The following is a 22,770-nucleotide window of genomic DNA, read 5'->3' as shown; positions in this document are numbered from 1 at the left end:
TTGATTCGTAAAAGACTTAAAAGCTCTCACTTATAAGACAACCTTGATGACGCACCACATACGTCTTCAATATTAACTGCGATATAAATTCTGACGCACCATGTGTGTCCTACGCTATCTGTACGATGAACATAACACCTTATGCGTCTTACTAAAAAATGCAACGAAACCATTTCTGAGTTTTTGCAAACTAAATGTTCATGTACATAGATAACCTGTTAGCTAGTTTTATACTTCGCACGGTAAATGGTGATCCGATTTTAAAATTTTCTATCGATTTGAAAGTTTGCGACGCAGAACCTAGCTGCGAAGAAATGCGAAGTTACATTATTTTTTCACGGAACAGCCGAAGCGTTAAACTGTACACGACGAGTGGTTGCAACGGCAAGTCCTGGATATAAACTTTTCCGTAGCTTGAAAGCGGGACTCGACGAACTACTTACTACACTATAACAACACGTTGTTACGGTATACGCGAACGGTACTTCGAGTATGAACGTACGATCGAGCCTCTACAAATACCGTTCGAGGTTAATCCGGTTCCGTCTTATAGGATTATGCCTGCCGGATCGATGATTATCTTCTGCGGCTCATAATTCTCTTTCATAATTTCCCACCGTGACTTCGCGGTGCTTTATTAAATGCTCGTCGGCCAGTCATTTTCTTAATGACTTTGTTCTCAACGAATGGATAAAAAGAGAACTGAGATACTTCAATTTCATACTTGTAATGGGATATGAAATTTGTACAAATTTGATTAGTAAGAAGAAAAAGTTTGCAACTTCCGTAACGATTAATATCGGAATAAAAACTGCATACGGTGATGCATATCCGCATGCACAAAGAAACATTTTCAATAAGCGACTCGCACAAAAGAAACGGAGTGACTGATCGTGTAATCCCTACCGGAAGGACATGACTCATGGACGAGTCGAATTAAAGACAACATGTTAATTATTGTCCGGACAGAAAGGATAAGCTACTTGGATGAAAATTCGAGACCGTGTCTTTTCGGTCAAGTGGTTTGATTAATTGAGCCATCCGGAAACGAACTTTATCCCTTTGTATTCTTAATACACCGAATTAATATCTTCTACATAATATCACCTATGTTCCCACGCATGGACATGTAACGCGTTGTATCGCACGATCAAACGTTATGTCTTCACACGAACATGGAGGATACGGAGAGAATGTATAGATGAATGTATTAGCAATCTTTAAGGATTTTCACGAGAGTAACAAGGTTACTTTTGGTCAAATGGGATTGTAATCTATTCTCATTCTCTTGGTCCGGTTCGATAGATTCATAAAGTTGCTGTGGTCGGCGGTAATTGGGATTACGGTGAAAATGGGGCAAGAATAAAAGGATTAGAAGTGAACGGGGCTGGGTGAAGGTAATACTAGCGAGTACTTCTAACGCTTCTAACGTGACATATGATATGTACGTGCACCGTATCGAAGATCTACTCACGAATTGTCCGTGTTACATAATAATTAATTGCACGAATCGTTCGCGATCTTGTTCGAATTAAGCGTATCTTTCGATCTCCCTTGTCTTATTGTGTTTCATCGAGAATACTTCGTTCCTTTATCAGCGTTGAAAGTATCTGTTCCGCGTTTGGAGGTTGATTTAACGCCAACGCACAACTTTATGAAATATTCGGCGCGAAATTACTCCCTAAACGTTCCGTTAATTACATTTTACGAGCTCGACGAAACAGCCACCGCGATACTTTGTTTTCGCGACAAACAAATGTTTAGCCGCGGATGCGGAACACGGGCATAGAACGTGCCACGTTCCGAAGGTACATTTTGAGTTTCGTGTTGGACAATAGTTTTCACGGTTATGCCGTTGCGAGTCGACCCATTGTTACGGCTATAGAACAAAGACTACTCAATTTCCGTGCGGGTAATATTTGTTGAAGCAAGGAAAATCAGGCTATCTCAATAGAAAGCTTTCGACTTTCGACGGTAAACGAGATCCTCGCGGGTGGACGCGGTAAAATTAGATTTTGTTTTTACGACCGAAAGTTCTGCTTAAACGGCGCATACCTTTGTATCTTCCGGCGAACGGCCGTCATTTCCAGTTAAATACAATCGAGGATATTTTTATCTTTTTTAATGCCAATGTTAAATTATCAGTACAATATGAACGGCTTTCATGGAACTTTCTTTGTTCCTTTACCGAGTTCACCAGGTACAACCTGGTGTTTATTCTCGAATTACTTTTATTATTGTTCGCTTGGCAATTAAATTCGCCAATTTATCTTTATAGGCAGATTCGTGCAGACTATTGCAATAACGAAGTGGAAACCAAGTGGATATCATTACTTGTTAAATTACGAGAAACACTGCACGCTATATCGTCATGCACTGATTTATAGCGCTAAAAAACCGCACGTTATATTGCTACATGTTGAATTTAAATATGTTAAATTACCATGTGTTATATTGCTACCCATTGAATTGCAATGTGATGTGTTATTACGCGTTACATTACCTCGCGTCATATCACCGCTTATTAAATTATGCGCTACATTGCCGTACATTAAATTACCATGCGTTATATCGCCATTCGTTTAACTACAACGCACATTAGTACGTATTAAATGACCGCACGCTATATCGCCATCCATTAAATTACCACATATTATAGTACTACACGTTATATCGCCACTCGTTATATTGTCGATCGGTAAATCACAACTACTTGTTACATCACCATCTATTATATTACCACATGTTGTAATGTCACGTCTAAAATCACGATTTAAAATGTCTCTCGATATATTGCCGTTTTTCATTTTACCACATTTTACACTGCAACAAGTTGAATTACAACACGTAACACCGTCAAGCATTGAATTATAACGAATTAAGTTACTTCGCGCTATATCGCCGCTTCTTATATCGCCGGACCTTATAGTCCTACACGTTAAGCATTAAGGACAGAATAATTGAATAAAAACAATATATTACCCATTTTCAGAATTGCTAAATGATGCTTTTCCGATTTTGGCAATATAACGAGAGTTTACTATAAACTTAAATACAGAGGCGTGAAATTCAAAATAAACGTTTCGATGCTTATCGAAATTCCCGTTTTCACGACATTTAGGCAAGGAAAAGCTACCGTACGTAAAATGCTCAGTTATAGTAATCGGACCGGTCTCTTAACGAGAATCGGAATTTCGCAAGAACAGCACAAGTAGTCCGTGCACTTTCTCTTTGTGCGCGGTCAGGTACACTTTAACGAAAGCGTAAAAAAAGAACTTCCGTGGAATTGTGGCAATGAAAACGTTATATCGGCTCGTTTCGCCGTTAACGTACAATCGAGTCGGTCCCTGGCTTACTAACGAGCGTTGCCGTTGTGTAATATCGTGTGTGTGAAAGTTCGCACGATCGACACGTTCGATTAACAAAAAAAAAATGTTCCCGATATTTCTCTTTCAGAAGTTAACGAAATATTGCTGTTTCACGCGAAACGATCCACTTACGTGATTTGCGAATATTGATGTATCATGTGCATTCTTATTGCATGCGAGAAGAAACAGTGTCACGTATTGAATTGCATTTCGATTGTTCACTCGATGATCAGCACTTTTTTAATACGTGTCTTCTATAACGAATTAACTCGAGGTATATACAGATACTTGTTACATTTACAGAATTTCAGATAAAATAGCTCGGAACGAATGAGTCATAGCTTCGTAAAAATTTCGCGAAATTCTTTTCAAGAGCAACATACATTAACGAAGAACCCATTCTTGCCGTTACGATCGTGACCTAATTGCTGAAACTTTTCTCAAAATAACTGACACTGTTTAAATAAAACGAAACCTCGATCAATTACCAGTATAACCCGTAACAATTATAAAGGATTAAGATTAATAATTAACTTTTAATCGCCTTAACGAGCTTCATGAACTGATTATACTTGCTAAGGTGATTAAAGCTAATATTTTCAGAGCGCCAAGTATCGACTTTTAATCGCGCACCACCGAACGAAAATGGCAATTGATCGCGCGCTGAAACGATCGCAAATGGTCCTGTCGCACGACGATACCAAAAAACAAAACGAGATAACATTTTTCTGATCGGCCGAATTTTGTCGCGCAATAGTAATTGTCTGACTATGCAAATTCCATGGGTTCGGTTCTGTGAAATTCATGATACGTTAAGCATACATTTGCTGGACTATGTTCGACCGATTGCATCAGGGGCATATTCTCGTATCGCAATTGCCACGTCGATTCGTTACCACCACAATCGGTGGACGATGGACAGGTGCATAAGCAACTGCTATTCGCGATCGTTTTCGAACGCGATAATATCCGACAGTGGTAACACGTCGATATTCTGCAATAACAGACCGTACAATCAACCATAAAGATCGTAACAGATGGAATTCTGTAACCGGCTGACAAAAATTGTCCATCTGTTTCTCTTAATAACAGCCATCGGGTGGAGTTAGTACGGAATTAAACAATTACACCGAACCTCGCCCTTTCAACGTGAAACGCGAACCAGATGTACATCCGACTGTGGACTTCCTTTTGTGGAGAAATAAGCGGTGAAAGTCGAACATTTGGGGATTGTGGGATTTGGGGTTATGGGAATTTGGGGTTTTTCTATTTGGGAATTTTGGAATTTGAGGATGTGGAATTTGGGGGGTGTGGAATTTGAAGGATGTGGAATTTGAGAATTGTGGAATTTGGGGGATGTGGAATTTGGGAGATGTGGAATTTGGGGGGGTCTGGAATTTGGGAATTATAGAATTTGGGGGATGTGGAATTTAGGGAATGTGGAATTTGGGAGATGTGGAATTTGGGAATTGTGGAATTTGGGGAATGTGGAATTTGGGGGATATAGAATTTGGGGGATGTGGAATTTGGGAGATGTGGAATTTGGGGGATGTGGAATTTGGGAGATGTGGAATTTGGGGGGTCTAGAATTTGGGAATTATAGAATTTGGGGGATGTGGAATTTGGGAGATGTGGAATTTGGGAGATGTGGAATTTAGGAGATGTGGAATTTGGGGGATGTGGAATTTAGGGAATGTGGAATTTGGGGGATGTGGAATTTAGGGAATGTGGAATTTGGGAGATGTGGAATTTGGGAGATGTGGAATTTAGGGAATGTGGAATTTGGTAGAAGTGGAATTTGGGAATTGTGGAATTTGGGAAATGTGGAATTTGGGGGATGTGGAATTTGGGGGATATAGAATTTGGGGGATGTGGAATTTGGGGGATGTGGAATTTTGGAGATGTGGAATTGGGGGGGTCTGGAATTTGGGAATTATAGAATTTAGGGGATGTGGAATTTGGGGGATGTAGAATTTGGGAGATGTGGAATTTGGGGGATATAGAATTTGGGGGATGTGGAATTTGGATGATGTAGAATTTGGGAGATGTGAAATTTGGGGCTTGTGAGATTTGAAAATTGTGGGATTTGAGAATTGTGAAAGAGCCCTTCACAAGATCCCTTCTCCATACCCTCAAACATCACTTCCCCTTCCACCTATAAACTTTCAAAATCACCCCATCAAAAAGATCCAAAAACCTTGCATACAAACGCATTACAAAAACTACCAGCTCCCCATCATGCGATAAGTACATAAATGATCCGTCATCAAGGGGTTAACGTAGAAAAAGCGCCTCTTCTCAAACAAGAGTGCCAGAGAACAATTTTTATTTGCTTCGTACGTAAACAAGACCGGTTCCTTATGAGCCGTGACCACCGCCTTCCATTAATGAGCTCTTTCCGTAGTACGCGTGTAAACACGCCACGTGTTTAGCCCGGCAAGTGAAAGAACAAGTCTTTTAAAATAGAATCGAAGAGTAGGGGGGAACGTTTTCAAGACGAGTTTTGCGAGTGCAGTGCACGGGAGAGCCAAGTATTCTCGAGGGAGTCTTGTAAGGGTCGTATATTCGCGGTTATCCGCCACGTAAACGTTGATACAACATTGTTATGTAAAAACTACGTTCACCGAGTGAACCCCTCTCGCTGTGTTGTAATTTATTCGATGTCTCGTGAAACGGGACAGGGATACGGTACATGAATTTTGGGACACGGGTATTCGAGATATTAAATTGAATATATTACTTAGTAATATACATGAACAGCAATATGGAAAGATGAATGGCAAGATTAAATGGATCGACGATATATAGGGTGCTTACAGAGTAGTTATGGTACTTTCGGATGAACGTAGATTTTTCGGGGAAATTTTAGATTTTGAGTATTGCAAGTTGAATTGGTATTTGCAAGTATGACTTGTTAAATTTACTGATTTGGGAAGGTGGAAGATGTAAAGAAATTCTAGATTTTCTATTGGATAATTTGGGTTTGGTAGCTTGACAAGTTGATGAAGTCAGAATTTGGCAACTTGATAGGCTGACAGTTTGACAAGTTTACAAAATGTTATTTTGACATCTTGTTAGATTGTCATTTTGAGATGTTGACAAAATCTTGTCATTTTGACATTTTGACAAATTGACATCTTATCATTTTGATATCATGACATTCTGACATTTTAACATCTTGTCATTTTGACACCATGACATCTTGTCATTTTGACATCATGACATGTTACCATTTTGACATTTTAACATCTTGTCATTTTGACATTTTGATATCATGACATTCTGACATTTTGACTTCTTGTCATTTTAACATCATGACATCTTAACATTTTGACATTCTGACATTTTAACATCATAACATCTTGTCATCTTGACGTCATGACAGTTTGACAACTTGACAGTTTATTGAGTATTAAAAAATTAAAAAAAAAAAAAAATTAGAAATAAATCCCGAAAGAGGCCACCTCCACAAAAGCCACGAGCCCGCTAAACATGGAAAGTATAAATCAAGGAATTAGAGGCACGTATCGACATGATGAAAGAGATAAAAGAGTGACAGTCCTTCGATCGGCGTACCTTGAGCGAACAATAGACCCGTGCACAGAATTTCATATCGTTCCCGCCGTAAAAAGTCGTGGCCTCGCAAAGAATCCCCATCTTTTTCCAGATGTTTATTTTACTTTCGTGGAGTGTACCGATCCCCTAATTGTTTCAAGCGACGCGTTCGAAAGCGGGAAAAACGTGAAGGAAAAACAGACCTCGGAGAAAGAAACGATAACGTGGTTTTACGAGTAGTACGTGACACGGTCGGATTTCTCAGCAAGAAAAAACGTGCACGATTCGAGCCCTCGATCGCTTTCGGAATATTCTACCAGCATGAGAAAAATCCGAGCGATGGGTGTTTTTTTCCACGATTTTTAACGAGGTTCCCGCATCGGTCATGCAGTTTGCCTTGATCCTGAGTCCGTTTCGAGAAATGGAACGCGTCGATCGTGTTCCACGTTGCGGATCGAGAGTGCTGGCCTCGGAAATCGCGTTTCAGACCCGTATTTCGCCTCTTCTCGCTATTCACTGGGTCACGATATATCGTAAAAGCAGAGACTCCCTCTCTTCGGTTAAAAAGCCAGACAGAAGCGCCAATAGGCAACGTTAACTTTTGACCGCACTGCCCACAAAAAGCCTGTTCGTACCGAGAATGGCCGTTCTCAGACTCGATCTACTTTCGAAAAGAAACATCAAACGCCGGTTTTGCCTGGCAAAAACGCCCGAATCTAACCCTTTGCCTTTATCGACTCTTTGATGCACCGGAAACTTCTATAGGGTCTTTCGTAATTCGAATAGGATATAAGACTGGTTTTGATACTACGGTAGACTCTCGTTATATTGCCTTTTATATCGCTGACGATTTGAAGGCTTGGAATTTTAGAAATTTAACAAGTTTGAATACTTAGGCATTTGGGGGAAACTTGCTAATTTGGGGATTTCGAGATTTTTAAATTAGAAAAATTTGGAAATTCAAAAATTTAAAAATTTATGGTTTAAGGTTAAGAAACTTGGAAATTTGGATAATTGCAAATTTACAGTCCGAGGTGAAGAAACTTAGAAATTTGGAAAATTCAAAATTTACTATTCCGTATTCTTGTTTCAAGAAACCTACGCGAATTGAGTGAATTTCATTTTCATTAAAGAGGAAATAAAATTAATCCCTTTTTGAAGTACGCGTTTCAAAGCCGTCCAGAGCCTTTCAGAGCATAAAAATTATTCTCTGGAAGGGTTCGCACCCGGCAATTTCTAATAGTTTTTAACTGGGCCGTGAAAGACTAAAAGATCTCCGAGCCTACTTTTAAATGTTTCGTAGTGGACGCGATAGCGTGCGCTCTCTAGCATCTTATTTCAAAACTTCTTAAGATTAAATTTATTCACAGATCGTATTATCCAATACTGTTGCATTTGCTTTCAGTATTTGCAATTGAGAGTAATTGTGTAATTTGAATTGTAAATCGAGCAATATTCATTAATGGTGGTTAGAATGAATATTCCAGAAACTATCTAATTAACTATTTAATTTTCTTTTAATTTAACTAATTGTATCTCATTAATTATATCGTTAAAGGTATAATTTCCTCGGGCCAGAAATATAACACTGTCATACATTTTATTGACTTCGGGTTTAATACGTGCACGTATACTACGATCATGCATGATAATCATTCTATACATTCAAACACGATACTCGGCAAACACGGCAATTAACATAAATATAGCAATTTTATTATGTTGGAGTTAGGAAATTGATGGCTTATAAGCGTATCTGCCTTTCAAATGAAACAGCAATTTTACACTTCGATATTCCGATGCAGAAAAATAGAGTAAAAATATTTACATTGAATTTCAAACAAAGATCAAAATCAAGCATCCTCGTAGCGGAAAAAATGGAAAAACATATAAAAATCATAATAAGGAATCGTGGTAATTCACGGTAGTGTCCTATAAGAAATAAAATTGAATGATCCCTGTAGCAATTTGTCCCATTTTCCTGAACCTCGTACGTATCCAAAAAAGGAAGGAAAAACGCGGCTAGGCGTGAAATATCGATTTAGACGTTTCACAAAAGCGGATTCACCTTGATCCGTTTGCTGGACGTTCTTTGATAGCAACGGACAGCTCGATCTTTTTTTTTCTCTATTCCTGGCGGTCGAGGGACGACAACGATCGAAACGAACGGTTAGAAAAGCAGCCAGCCTCTCGCTACGGTTTTTATTGTACGCGTTCGTTACAAGAAACATCATCTCGTATTGTCCGTGGCCGCTTATACCCGGATCCCTCATCTTTCCACGAAGAAAAGAAATGTATTCGTTCTGTTCTTTAATCGACCTTGACCGTGCTTTGCTCGATATCCACGACAATGGATCGCGGTCGAGACGTAACCGTCCCCTCTAAAACGCCTCCTTTTCGAGCCTCTCTCGACCAGAGGACCTCGCCACGAAACTCTCCAACGGAACAACCAACGCTGATAAATCACGTACTTTTTTCACAAGATTCCTCAATCAACATATTTCACCGTTACAACGTAACTATTAATATCGAACTCCTGCTACGAAACTCGAAACGCCATTTTCGAGAATTGAAACATTTGTATTTATTATTTACAGAACCCTTTTGATCATATAATCAGTATACGAACATGTTTGTGAAGACAAAATACCAATATGGCGGCAGAACTAGTACAGGCCGAGTGCGCATGCGCGAATCAGTAAGTACCCGTTTTGTATTATTAATACAAAAGCGTTTAAAAACACTACATTACAAGAACTCCTTACTTCAAGTTAATAAATCTAAAGCGAATGTTATTTTAGTAAACATATTCAGTAGATGTTTATTCAAAAACCGTGAAATACTTGAGACGTGTTACGATGCTTAAGAATCAGGCAAATTGCATACAAATATTCGTTACAAACGGTTTTGTTTGTATGATTAAACAGCATGGAAAAGTAGATGAAAAAAGAAAGGATCAAACAGTAGTGTTCCGCTACAGTGAGTTTTCAATTAAGAAATGTTATCCACGGAGAATTGCGGTCCCGTAGAAGGTTAGTTTCGTTACAATTAATCGCGCAAATTGAAATTCATGGCGAACGTACTATTCCGTTGGCGGGTCGCGAGAGTAACGCGGCCTTTCAGCCTCGTTCCTACTAAAGATACTCTATCATTTAATTATTTTATCCGTTGCCCGACGTTTTCGCGGCGAAACACGAAACAGGTAGTTCCATCGAATCGAATGAACGAGTTGATTTTCAGGTTTTCCTTCAGCAAACTATTTCACGGAAGTCGGTAATGAACCGTTGCCTTCGTTTCTATTCACAAGTTTTTCTTTTTTTTTACCGCGCTGGTAACGTCACAGAAATTACTCCGACACTGTGTTATTTCTCATTATTTTCCTTCGTGCTCCAGTCAAGGATGAATAAAATTAAAAAGTAGATGTGTGAGGTTTTTGTTGCTACAGTTTCTTATGAACTATTAAATGCATACGTTTCGCGCTATCCTTGTATCGAAATATTGGAATTATTTTACTATCCAATTTATACAAATGTTGAAAAATGGTGTCGCTTGATACACATCCTGAAACAGTTATTGGAAAACAACTTCCCAAAGCCTTACGACATATCCCCGTCTATTCTCTCCATTGTCACTTACGAAATACCCACACAGCTCGACCTAGTTTCTGGAAGCACCCTGTACATCGTTTTTCTGTTCAGAAGCCATAAACTGTACTGCATACTAAGTTCGGAAACCACTAGGTATATTCTAACTTTCACTCTCGAAAGATCAACAACAAACATACTGCCAAAGCACCAATATCGAAAAAAAGGTTGCGTACAGTTTTCATGGAGTCACCAAAATTGACACCATACTCAAGTTAACACTAGACCTTCAACTCTCATACTTTTTAAACAACACTTACATAAAAGATCTGATAGTTTTTCAAATTTTGAGACGTATTTTTAAGAAGGCCTCCTGAAAGTTACCAAAAATAATTTGAAGACATGAAAGGAGAAAATAGGAAAATGATTTTCGTAATTAGTTAAATCGGCCGATAACGATCATATCTGATTAGCATCTATTTTACGCGTCATCGATGCGGTTGAATTTTCGATGCGTGGGTATTTTTAGCGGAATAGGCCGCGATGTCGGTCTCTCGTCCGCGCGCGCGCGAATATTCCGCGTCGCTCTGCACAACGTAACCACGGCCCGTTGATTTAATAATATCGAGACGCGAAACAAAAGGTGAAGTGGAGAATCGATAGGGGACGAAGAACCACCGAACACAAAGCATTTATCCTTTGATGCGACTGCTACCAATTAAACAGCCTCGTCTGACCGGCTACGAGTGCACTTCGCGCGACAACTTTGTAAAAAAAAAAAAAAGAAAACGCGACGTATCCAGAGAGCTAGCTCAAAGCGTGGAGAACGTCCCGTCACGACTTTCACGACACAATTAATTCACAGGGGACGAGAAGGAGGTGGAACGGAGCCGACAGCGTGAGCTCTCGACGCGAAAAAAGGGAAAAAGCATCGGTGATATTGTGTAGTGTTCCCGAGTAGACACAATCGTTGAGAATCAAAGGTAACCGTTCATTAATTAATTACGGGTGTAACCTCGTGACAGCACTCGAAACAAGCACGAAGTAAATTCGCAACCGGCGATGAACACGTCGTTGTACGTACCTCGAGCGTGAAATCGTATCTCGATTTGTAATTGATCGAAGGAGTATAAAAACGTATTGGTGCGACAATAACGCGCGAAATTTGATTTTGTCCATTTAAAGTTCGGGTGTCGAATCATTTTGTCGAATTTATTTAATTGTACAACGGAACGTTAATTATAACATAACAGAAAGCTGTTACGAAGGAAGAGCAAAAAGTAAAAGATAGGAGTATCGCTATTGCGAGGGTGCACATCCGTTTAATAAAAAAAAAAGCGATATGTAGAGGAAGACATCTCTCATTGATCGGTGAAAAATTTCACGCAGTAAGGATTTCGTGACCGTGACTTTTAGCGAATAAAAGTAAAGACATAGTACAGGATAGGTATCGAACGGCGGGTAGGGATTGCGTGGATGCGAAGGATAAAGCAGAAAGAGGAGGCGGAAGGGTGCGGTAGACATATTAGACGAAGTGACAACTCACCTTGTCTGAGGGTATGTTGCGCGAACTCATCGTAGATGGTGGCGAGGGTGTCGCAAGGAATCCAGAGGCCGTCCGTAATTTGACCCAAAGCCGACTTTTCAAATGGCACAGGTATTAACAAACGGTGACAGCAGTGAAAAGCCAGTGCGACGCACAACTCGATGAAAACACACTCACGCACAGCTCACTATTCCGGGACCATTTCGGCCCGAGCCTTCGCTGCCCGATCCACTCACTCCGACACCTGTCGTTACTTGTACATGTCGGGCGCAAAGTATTTGGGTAACATCTTGCAGATAATGCACGGAATACGCTCTGTAGTATGCACCGCACGCACCCACCGTCCCAGTCTCAGAGCCAAACACATAAAATGGCGATCCTGAGACGATGCAGCCTTCTGGGGAAGCTTCGGTCACGGAGTACACGAATGAACTAGTCACCACCTTCGATGCTCACGACAGGTGGAAGTGGAAAGGGCGTTACCGCCACGCTCGGATTATTTTGGTACTACTCCTGGAACTGATGTATACTTCGTTCCACAACAGCAATAGTAGTCCTGCGCATCTCGGTTGGATTCAGAAGACTGTTTATTACTAGCGTTGTGCTCATCTATCGCCTGTTTCTTACTTCGTGTTCACATATACGGTGTACAAACATAAACAAGTTCTTAAGTTGCCAAACCCTCAAATTCCCAAATTTCTAATTACACCATTGAATAGCAAGAATTATATTTCTCGATAAAGATATGCACGATCATACTTCATATAAAAGACTTATTCAGCTTCTTGTTAGTTAAATTTAACGAGACGAATATACTAAATAAAGGATCACCATATATACACATTCGAATTCGTAAATGTCAGAACGCTTGCGCCAGTCAGAACCAATCAGAAGAGATCTGTGCAGAAAAACTATCATTTAGCGTTACGGTTCTCTTCCGAAATAAAGAATCCGACAAACATGCGAATAAAGCTTACCACGAATTTTATTATTGTTTTTTCGTGATTATCGTTGTATTTTTTTTCACACAGTTGCGCGTACGTTCTTGTAATTTTATTGTTACGTTGTTTATAATAAAATATTTGACGTTAATTGACGTTCGTTTTCATTGCGGATACTACCTTACACCAGTGCTACATTAATATTAATACATAACCTGTTTGATCTTTTCTTGATCTTTGACAGTTTATATACGAATGATATTCTGCTTTACTTAAGCGTTGATTTGCATGTAGATTATTGTAAATTATATATGAGGCTGTAAACGCCACGGGTATCTGATGCACAATGAAATTGATGTGATATAATTGTTTATTAGAGTATTTTAAAAAATGTCCGCAATTATAGATGACAAAGTGGTTGCCGGAGCAAAATCAGGAAATGCTGTCAAAGAAGATCCTATTGTAGCTCTGACGGTATATTTATTGTTTCGAACATGGAATTTATGTAATGAAAGAAGTTTCTTATTTTCTGGTCATGCATAAAAAATAACGTTTTTAATTTTTTTGTAGTTTTATCTAAATCTTTTTATTTAACTATACTTTTTAATACCAGGGCATTTATTTTAGGAGAAAGTAAATGCATTATATTTTTTTCGAGATCATTATTTCGAAAACCATCCTATTGAAGAAGCAATTAAGAAGAATGGCGATGTAGAGAAAGAAATGAAAGATACTTTGAATAAGTTTGATGAATGTAAAGGATATGAAATCGATGGATCACGAGCAAAATATTATTATTTAAAAGGGAAAGCACTAAATGTTACAGAACGGTTTATATCTCAAGCAGAGGAATTATTAACTAAAGCAGTGAAATTAGAACCTAACTTAGTTGAAGCATGGAATGAATTAGGAGAATGTTATTGGAAAAATGATGATATCCAACAAGCAAAAAATTGTTTTGTTGGTGCTTTACGCCATGTAAAATTATAAAAATTATACATTATTATACTTCACCAATTTTAATACCTTGTCATATGATTGGAACACAATTACAAATATTTTAGGGTAGAAATAAAGTATCTTTAAGAAATTTGTCAATGGTACTCAGACAAGAATCAGTTTCTACTGTTGAACAACGAATCCAAAATATCCAAAAAGGTGTAGAACATGCTAAAGAAGCAGTTAGTCTTGATACAACAGATGGAATTTCATGGGCAATTCTTGGAAATGCATATTTGTCTTCCTTTTTTACAGTAGCACAAAATCCTGCAACTTTACGTCTTTGTATGTCAGCTTATGTTCAAGCAGTAAGTTGTTTTCAATAACATCAATTTATATTTCTATTAAGCATTGCAATATTAACAGCATTTAAATCATTTCTAGGAGAAAGACATTGTAGCAGGAAGTAATCCTGATTTATTTCACAATAAGGCAGTGGTAAGTATTTTATTAGCAAGAATGCAAAATTCTAGTGAATTTTATTTATGTGAAATAATTATAATACTAGGCCTTAAAATATCAAGAAGAATATTGCTTAGCATTGAAATCATTTGAAAGAGCAATGTTACTAGATCCATTATGGGAAACACCACGTAACAAAAGGGATGAATTGTTACAATACTTGAAGGATGTACAAAATTTAGTAAACAATAATGGAAAAGTAAAACCAAAAAGATTGTTCCAAATGATACGGGTACAAAAATTATTTTTATAAAACACCTTCTAATGATTAAATATATGACATTAAAATATACTATTTGCATAAGTGTAATGTGTGATACTGGTACGTATACATATTTATAGGTTTCTGATTAAATGTAGGCATTGGATGTTAAGCATTTGGGACCATATAAGGGTGGCTCTTTCACGTCTGGACAGAAGACTGTAAAATTAGATTTAGTATCATTGAAAAGCTTAACTCTTGGACTAAATCCTGAGAAAGTTGTGTTTGGAAAAGTAGTATGTTGGATACAAGACACAGATTGCGTCCCTTTGTAAGTGTATCTTTTAACATTTAAAAAAAGAAAACGAGCATTTATTATCTAAATTAATAAATACATATTTAATTTTCCAGCGCATTTTGTTTCGTTGACGAAGAGAAAACCTGTATGGCTGTCACGGTATATAATCTTGCTAAGGGTCGTGGAGTAACCGTTGGGGATTCTGTTGCTATACCTGAACCGTTCGTGATTCATCAAAAATTTTCTTATCTCGACAATGTTCGTATTCTTAACGATGATATGTTGTCTGAAACTTAATAGCAATTATGTGAGTATAACTTTTTTTCAGGACTTTGACTTCAAATCTATACGTGTTGAAACTCCGGTTATATTGGTTGTGAATGGGAGGAAATTAGGTAGAGAACAACAAGCGTCCGCAAAATTACATACTTTTAAGAAAACTGATTGAGCTTAATGCACAAATGTTCGTACAAGGATCTGTAGCTAACAACGAGACTATCTTCTATCTCAAAATAGAAATCAGTGTCACTGTCAATAACCAATGTGATATTTGAATTTCGGGTTTAAGTATTATTATATATTATCTGCAGTAACTAATCTTAACACAGTCAATATTTCTTGAGATAGAAAAATACACTGATATTGTTACGAATTTATCCATAAAGATATCGTTCTAGTTAGAAACAATCAAATTTTAAAAAAACGTTTTTTACAATTTGTTTCGTACACGTTCTAAGTATTGTTACATTTTATTTATGATATGTTGACATGCAAAGAAATTTCGAGAGCTCGTGCTAATCGCGTCTGATCACATTTTGTAGATAGGATGTAAGAAATATGTAATTATTGTCCCTCGAAAATGCAGTTTAATGATATGTACAATTTTATACATAGCATATCTGTAAACTTTTATAAAAATTAATAAGTGCGAGTACTTTAGATTTCTTTCGTTATTCTGAAAATCGGTTAAAGAATAATTTATGCTTCGCATAATCGAATTACGTACGAAAATACTGATTTTTATAATACACTATGTATTTTTCAACGGTTGTTCTTTGAAGAATTTGTTATGTCAATTTCGTTGTCAGACTTACTTCACGCTATTGTTATTTGCATTGTTTAAAGTTTTTCTTTCGTGATAAAAGTCATCTTTAAATAAAGCAACTTTTTTTAAAAAAGTTCCATCCGTTCCACCGACGTTCCATCGTGCCAATAAACTGAATATTAATTTCCTTTTACGATAAATATAAGTTAACTTCACTTTTATGTATACTCGAATACTTACATCGAATCATTCAGGATTTTCTAAGGATAAAAACTTATCCTAGAGTATAAAATATCGCGCAGACAATTTATTTTCACGCGTATCGTTTCGTCCACCGAAAATAGAAATCAAAAACACGAAGAAGAAAAAATCACGATTCCTGTTTCCGCATTAATTCTCGAAGTAACTGAAGTTATGATCCAAGGCAAATGTCAAGAATATAAAACGCAGAAACAAGAAGTCGTGATTTTTTCAGTCAAACATTTTTGCAAAAATTGCTTGTGATATACATATACATATATATATTTAAAACGTTTGTATAAAAATGTTTTCTATCATCGATTATATGATAATAAATACTTATTTATAACAACATAGTAGTTGGATGGTTTTGTCTATTAAATCCTAGCGTTCGTTCGATGAAGGAACAACAGCGAACTTCCACAGTGTACCATGCTTGATCGACGATCGAGAAACTGTAATTGTCCTGCAGTAACGAATGATCGATCTTCGTTGACGCCGCTTCTTCCATCTTGTTGAAGATACGCGCGTACCGTGGTTCTCCAACGAGCGGATTCAACCACGCAAGGAAAACGTAGGAGGCTCTTTCGTCCATTTCAGGATCGGTACACGAATTCACGTGTTCACCTCCCATAACTTCGAGTAATTGTCGATTACCTCGAGGAACCAGTCGCGTCGCTGAGGATCTTTGAAGATCGGAGCCAGCGTTCGCAATTGCAACTGTAACAACGCTTCGTCACCGAGCAGCCCGTCCAGTTGCTTCAGCAACAACGCGTCCCCGTGCAATTTTAGCAGGCTGGCGTACGAGAAAATGTAATATTGATTTCGAAGGTGTTCCACCGCCCACGTCTCGACGGTGCGGTTTCCGCTCGCGGCTTGTATGGAACCCATGTGCTCCGCGTACCACGGCGAGAAGAAGTTGCTTAATTCCCGATTCGAGAGATCCGCAACGCCACGCGTCTTCAAGCGTTCTTTCAATCGCAAGTACGCTTGAGGCGTGTACACGAACACCTGAAACCGATAAATCTTCTGTATACTCTTCTATAGATACTATAATCGCCAAATAATTTTAATACAACTTTAATTTATTAAAGATGGATTTTGAAATGTCTAAATTTTTAACTCTGAAAATTTGAAAGCTGAAAGACTCTGAAATTAAAAAATTTGAATTCTTGTATTCTTAGGAGCATTGTGAGAATGTAATAGGATTGCAGTGTAGCTATTTTGGTATTGAATAAATGGTGAAAATGTTTACAGTGCAATTCGTTCCGAGAATAATTGCAATTAGAAATAATTACTGTGACTCCACGGAAAACATTTAGCGGCCCGCTCATGGGAACCCGGACTTTAGATAGCGATCATTGACTGTTTTTATTATCCTCGTATTTCTCGTGGGAGATCGAAATCGTTTGATTACCAACATTGGTATCATTATCCCGTTTGCCAATCGTTAAACTGGCGTTTAAGTTTTATGCAACGGATAATTTTGCTTTGCTAACGTTACACGATCTACACTGCTTTGAAGATGCTGGTTACGTTGTAATTGATTCTTGAAACATCCCGAAGCGATGAATTTCATGCCATCATAAATTGTGTTGCGCAAGACACTGTCAATTTTGTTAAAAGAAAAAGGTACACATAAACAAGATTATAAAAAGTAATTCGCTGACGTAGTGGTCAATGAACAAGGACTCGTTCTTGATAGAGGCATTTACGGGTATTATGAGTCTGGCTTCACAATAACATGATGTTATAAGTGCTAAACGAAAAAATTATGTAATTGTTATCTACTCGTACACGGCACGATGCAAAATTGCATGCGAGAGAAGATAAACGGTTCTCAAGCACAACTTCGATCGGATAAACTTTTCATCACAAGATGTATAACTAGTGTTACAAATGAAACTTCAATCTTTTAATTTTTAAATTCCTACATTATCAAAATTTATCAAATTCTCAAATATTCGTTTTAAAGTTCCAAATTTGAAAGTTTATAAATTAGAAAACTGTGCAACCAAGAACTAACGAGTAATGCGGTCTCCTTTCCCTAGATCATTATTTTCATCAGAGTAACTTCTAGAGCATAAAGATCGCACCAAATAACAACAACGTCCGACGGAAGCAATCTCACCTGGTACAAAGAGTTCCCGGTGACATAAGCGGCAATGTAGTGAGATCCGAAGTGTTTGATGAACCGTACGACGCTCGCTGTATCTCCAACAGTAACGTTCTCCGTTTCCCTAAGAACAGCTTCGTCGAGGATCATCGAGTCGGCTGTGGCAGTCAGCTTCTGGTTCTCGCGGAACCTGGCGACTCGTACCAGCACGTAACAATGTTCTCCAGTGATAAAGGACGAGTTGATGCCCAGATGGCGAGCTATGGCAGCCTTGGACCAGCTGCTGGTGAACGCTCGCCACGGTCTCTCCAGCTTCTCGAACGTGAAGTCCCGGAAGTAGGCTTGCAACAATTGACGGATGTTGTCGCAAAACTCCATGTGGAAATCGCCGTCGAAGACCGCGGCCGTTTGCTGCCGTTGCCTGCTCGCTACCGGGACGGGATTCCTGAACACGTCCAAGGTTGGCTCACGGAATATCCAGGTGTCGGTGTCGTTCCTCGGCACGACTCTCATGCTGATGCTCAGGTAACCGTATCGGCTGAAGATGTTGACGGCACCGCCGAGACGCGGCCTCTGCGACCCGTTGCTAACCCGCGCGCCAACCAGCAACGCGAGCGTCCAAGCCAGGACCAAGAATCGCGTTCGCGACCACATCTCTCGCGGTTGCCTGCGGCTAAACCACCTGCAACACCAAACCAAACTGCTAACACTAACTGCTGGAAGCTGGAAGGACGGTGAGGTCGTTCAACGTTTAGACAGGTAGTTGGCTCATTCGCCGCTACGAGCTCGCTACACGCTCAGCTACTATTAGCGCATTTATCCTCAACGTCGCGCGTATTTCGGGAACCAAGTGTTAATTTGCAATTCTAACGACGATTGGTCTTGAACGGAAATGACCTTCGTTGCCTGGCAGATACATTGGCGTAGGATTTTTATTTGAAGATTAGCTCCTTTGGGTCTTTAATTTTGTTCCTATATAACTTTCTAATTCTAACAAATAATTATTGTACTATTGTTTATGCATTTATGGTGTATCGAAGCCATGTAATTTATAGGCTGAATTCATAGATTTGCAGATAAACAGTCTAGTTACTCTTGAGATATTTTACAAGTTCATGGTTCATCTCCTGCTGAATATGGAAAATCTATTCAAAGAGTACTTACATCGTTAATTCTTGAATTTCAAACGACTATAAATGATACAAAGGTCGAATTTCTAATCCGCTATCGCACACTACCAATCATACCTCGGTTATAATTGAAGTCACTATTTCATCGCTGTTTAGCAAACGACCCGATGGACAAAACGGTTATCTCTCAATCGAAACGCAAGGTCTCCGGTAGTATTTTGAACTTGCTTTCCATCGGCTCTCCACATCTGCACGCGTGCACACACGCGATGAAACCAACTTACAGGCAGATAGTAACGAGTTATCTTGTTCTGTAGGTCTAGGTGCACGTCGTCGAGGCATTTGCACGAGCAAAGCGGTACGTGACCTTCATGCCCCCTCCTGGACACCGGACGAACACCTTGGTCTACCATGGCTCTTCGTGGAACTCTTCTCTCTGTTTCACCGAGGTTCGTCCGTTTATCCTCTTTTACGATGCAGATCAAGAACGAACGCTCGTCAGAAATTGTAAGTACTATTTTGAAGATTGTGCGTGAAAGGAATGTGGTTCCTATTTGCTCTAGCGTCATTGAATCTCCTTGAAATATAAGTTGTTCAGTACTCACGAAATCTTAACTTCGTCCTTTGACTTTTTGTCGGAATGGTTTCATCTGTCCATCTTTCTAAATTTTTTTACTTAGGTTATTGTATTCGACTTCCATATTTTTGGATTGATATATTCGCAAATTTCTATATTCTGAGACTGCTACATCTTCAAATTGACATATTGGCAGATTTCTATATTCTGAGACTGCTACATCTTCAAATTGACATATTGGCAAATTTCTATATTCCCAAATTCTTACATCCCCAAATTGCTATATTCGCAGATTTCTATTTTCCCAGATTTCTACATTTCCATATAGCAATATCCTCAGATTGCTACATCCCCAAATTGCTATATTCGCAGATTTCTATTTTCCCAGATTTCTACATTTCCAAATTACAATATCCCCAAACTCCTACATTTCAAATAGCTCTATCCCAGATTCCTATATCACCAACTCCCTAATTCTCCATCTCCCTTCACACCTCTATACAGAGACTCCCACATTCCTACATATTTATACTCTCACGTTCCTGCATTCCTATATTCCTACATTTCTATTCTAATTAGATATATATTAAATAGAAGAGTACGTGAGAACTCTGCTACGTCTGGAGAGACTTCTCGCGAGGCATGCACGCTACATGTCTCGGCACGTTTCACTCGATCGCTTACACGTAATGCTGTACATCTTGATAAGCGTCCACGCGACACGATCGATCATTATGCACGGTGACTACGATTTATGTGCCGCTCCGTGTTAACGGTATCGCTCAAAGGAGTCTACGCTCGTTGACAATGAAATGCCTATCTGAAAAGGACTCGCCCACTTCCGTGTTCTCGGATACGTGAACGTAATCTTGCCGCTTTGCGAGATCCTGTGCCGGAGTTTATTGACCTGTTTATTAGCTGGCCATTGTGATGACTCATGAATTTCTTCGCACCAGGTTAATATTTATTCGGGTGAAATTAATTGTCATTCGGTGGTTTAATTGACCTCCTACGTGTGCAGTTTGTGATGGCCGGCTGGGACGGTTCCGTATGGTTATAGCATAGTCTCGTTGTATTGCCGTGGAAGGACTTGTGTGAGATTGAAGTGTAATACGAAGTGCCATTGCACAGTTTGGTAAAAAGTTATCTGATTAAAAAGATAATTCTGATAAAGTTTTAAAATTCAAGCTTCTTAAAACATCAAAGTTTGAACATCTGAAAGTCCTGAATCTCTAACAACCAAAAATCTTGCATATCCAAAATCTTACGTATTCAACACCTTGTGCATTCAAAATCTTGAAGACTTCCTAAAGATCTTAAACCCCAAGCTTATTGAAACTCGATAATCCAAAAGTATTTCAAGAGCAAGGTGGTATTAAATGATGTCAGTCGTGCGAGCATCATACAGTAGGCGAAGGATGCGTTTAGCCCTTGGACTTCTTCCAACCTGGCAATCGTTTCTACATGCGACTGTTTTGCTTCGACGCGCATCTTGAAAAGCAACAATCAGTATAATTACTCGTTGACCGTGGATATACTTCACCGAGAAGTGTTAGCTCAGTTAGCTCGTTGCTACAATGTTTTATTCGCTTTGCGCCTCTCGCACTTCAATGCCTTGCATTTCAATTTTACTAATCGTTAACTCAACTGATTAACTGTCCTATTTAAATAACTTTAATGGTAATTTTTTTTAACGTAAGAATTTAATTTTTTAAGTCTATTATATTTTACTTATTTTAATTTTGTAAAAACAACCTAAATGTCTATATATACTTAGTAGATATTACTGATAAAATTATGCTTTAGTTATTTAGACATTGAACTTCACTGGGGGACGACATTTTGTCAAAAGAAATTTCCAAGTATAAAGGATGTTGCACAATTATAAATATTTAAACAGCATTCTAAACAGCAAGTCGATAGAATAAATGGGGTGATAAATAAATGTGTAGAAAGTAGATAGTAAAAATCACAATTACACGACAGTGGCATCAAAGTGTTAAGAAGAGCGTGTACCAAGTGTAACAAAGAAACGGAAACAGGTAAGAAGCCGGTACTTTAGCCAGGTTTAAATCCGCGTTTCCTGAACCGTGGCATTTGTTGGTACAAAGCACGATATAGCGCGGGTGTTGCATTTGTCTTGCGACAGGATGCGGAAAATGAATTTGTTGAACACGTACGACACGGTTACGGTGAGGAACGGCTTGGAATGTCGCTTGCAAAACTGCATCTTTCGCCACGATGCATCTAGCAATTTCAACTGTGAAAACATCGCAATCGTTCAATTTCTATGTTCAAGGAACGACAATTCGTTGTTTAATCGACAAATTGATTAATCGATTACAACGCTTTCACGATACCGTACTGTACAACGTACAGTAAGAATCAAGGTACGAAGTGTGATCGAAGTGAAAGTGAAACTGTGGTCCTCCACGTAATACTTCGAACTGAAGTATTCGCGAACTCTTGGCTTTAATAACGAGTTAATTAAAATCTCTTCTGGTAATTGCTGAAAAATTTGGTCATTGTGTCTCGTTGTTCTTTTCAAGTTTACGAAAAATGAGTCTAGATTGGGAGATAGATAGATTGCGAGGTTGGGACATAGTGCAGTGTTGTTCAATAACCTTGACCCACATTTTCAGTTCCACTTCGGTGATTTTAATAAAATTGATCTCCTTGATCTTTTCGATTGCGAATGGGTAATAGA

General features: G+C 38.6%; 2 protein-coding genes across 5 annotated transcripts in view; one reads left to right on the top strand and one right to left on the bottom strand.

Annotated features, from left to right (window-relative positions):
• The window catches only part of tsl (membrane-attack complex domain containing protein torso-like), a 137,851-nt gene that overhangs the window by 94,161 nt on the left and 20,920 nt on the right, over window positions 1-22,770 (bottom strand). For 3 of the 4 annotated variants that reach the window (XM_076531801.1, XM_076531802.1, XM_076531800.1), the window contains exons 2-3: window positions 18,372-19,038; window positions 12,054-17,251 (exon numbers count right to left, since the gene is read on the bottom strand). In XM_076531801.1, coding sequence (XP_076387916.1) covers window positions 16,856-17,251; window positions 18,372-19,038 — 1,063 coding nt within the window. In that variant the 3' untranslated portion in view covers window positions 12,054-16,855. Of the gene's footprint in view, window positions 1-12,053; window positions 17,252-18,371; window positions 19,039-19,603; window positions 21,210-22,770 lie in introns of those variants that run through there. The other variant, XM_076531803.1, reaches the window with a different exon arrangement.
• On the top strand, window positions 13,329-16,596 carry LOC100883113 (tetratricopeptide repeat protein 5). Its single transcript, XM_003705787.3, has 8 exons — window positions 13,329-13,468; window positions 13,622-13,972; window positions 14,059-14,301; window positions 14,378-14,431; window positions 14,502-14,687; window positions 14,816-14,988; window positions 15,069-15,213; window positions 15,284-16,596. Exons 1-8 carry the CDS (start codon window positions 13,385-13,387, stop codon window positions 15,401-15,403), a joined length of 1,356 nt encoding a protein of 451 aa, XP_003705835.1. The 5' UTR covers window positions 13,329-13,384; the 3' UTR covers window positions 15,404-16,596.

Source organism: Megachile rotundata, chromosome 5 (assembly GCF_050947335.1).
Source record: "Megachile rotundata isolate GNS110a chromosome 5, iyMegRotu1, whole genome shotgun sequence".
Taxonomy (NCBI): Eukaryota; Metazoa; Arthropoda; class Insecta; order Hymenoptera; family Megachilidae; genus Megachile; species Megachile rotundata.
This window is presented reverse-complemented; position numbering and strand designations above follow the sequence as displayed.

Excerpts from the sequence above, each read along its gene's own strand:
- LOC100883113 (XM_003705787.3), top strand. The coding sequence starts at position 13,385 with ATGTCCGCAATTATAGATGACAAAGTGGTTGCCGGAGCAAAATCAGGA. Across the intron at positions 13,973-14,058 it reads TTGTTGGTGCTTTACGCCAT|GGTAGAAATAAAGTATCTTT; the intron begins GTAAAATTATAA and ends CAAATATTTTAG. Across the intron at positions 14,989-15,068 it reads GACACAGATTGCGTCCCTTT|CGCATTTTGTTTCGTTGACG; the intron begins GTAAGTGTATCT and ends TTAATTTTCCAG.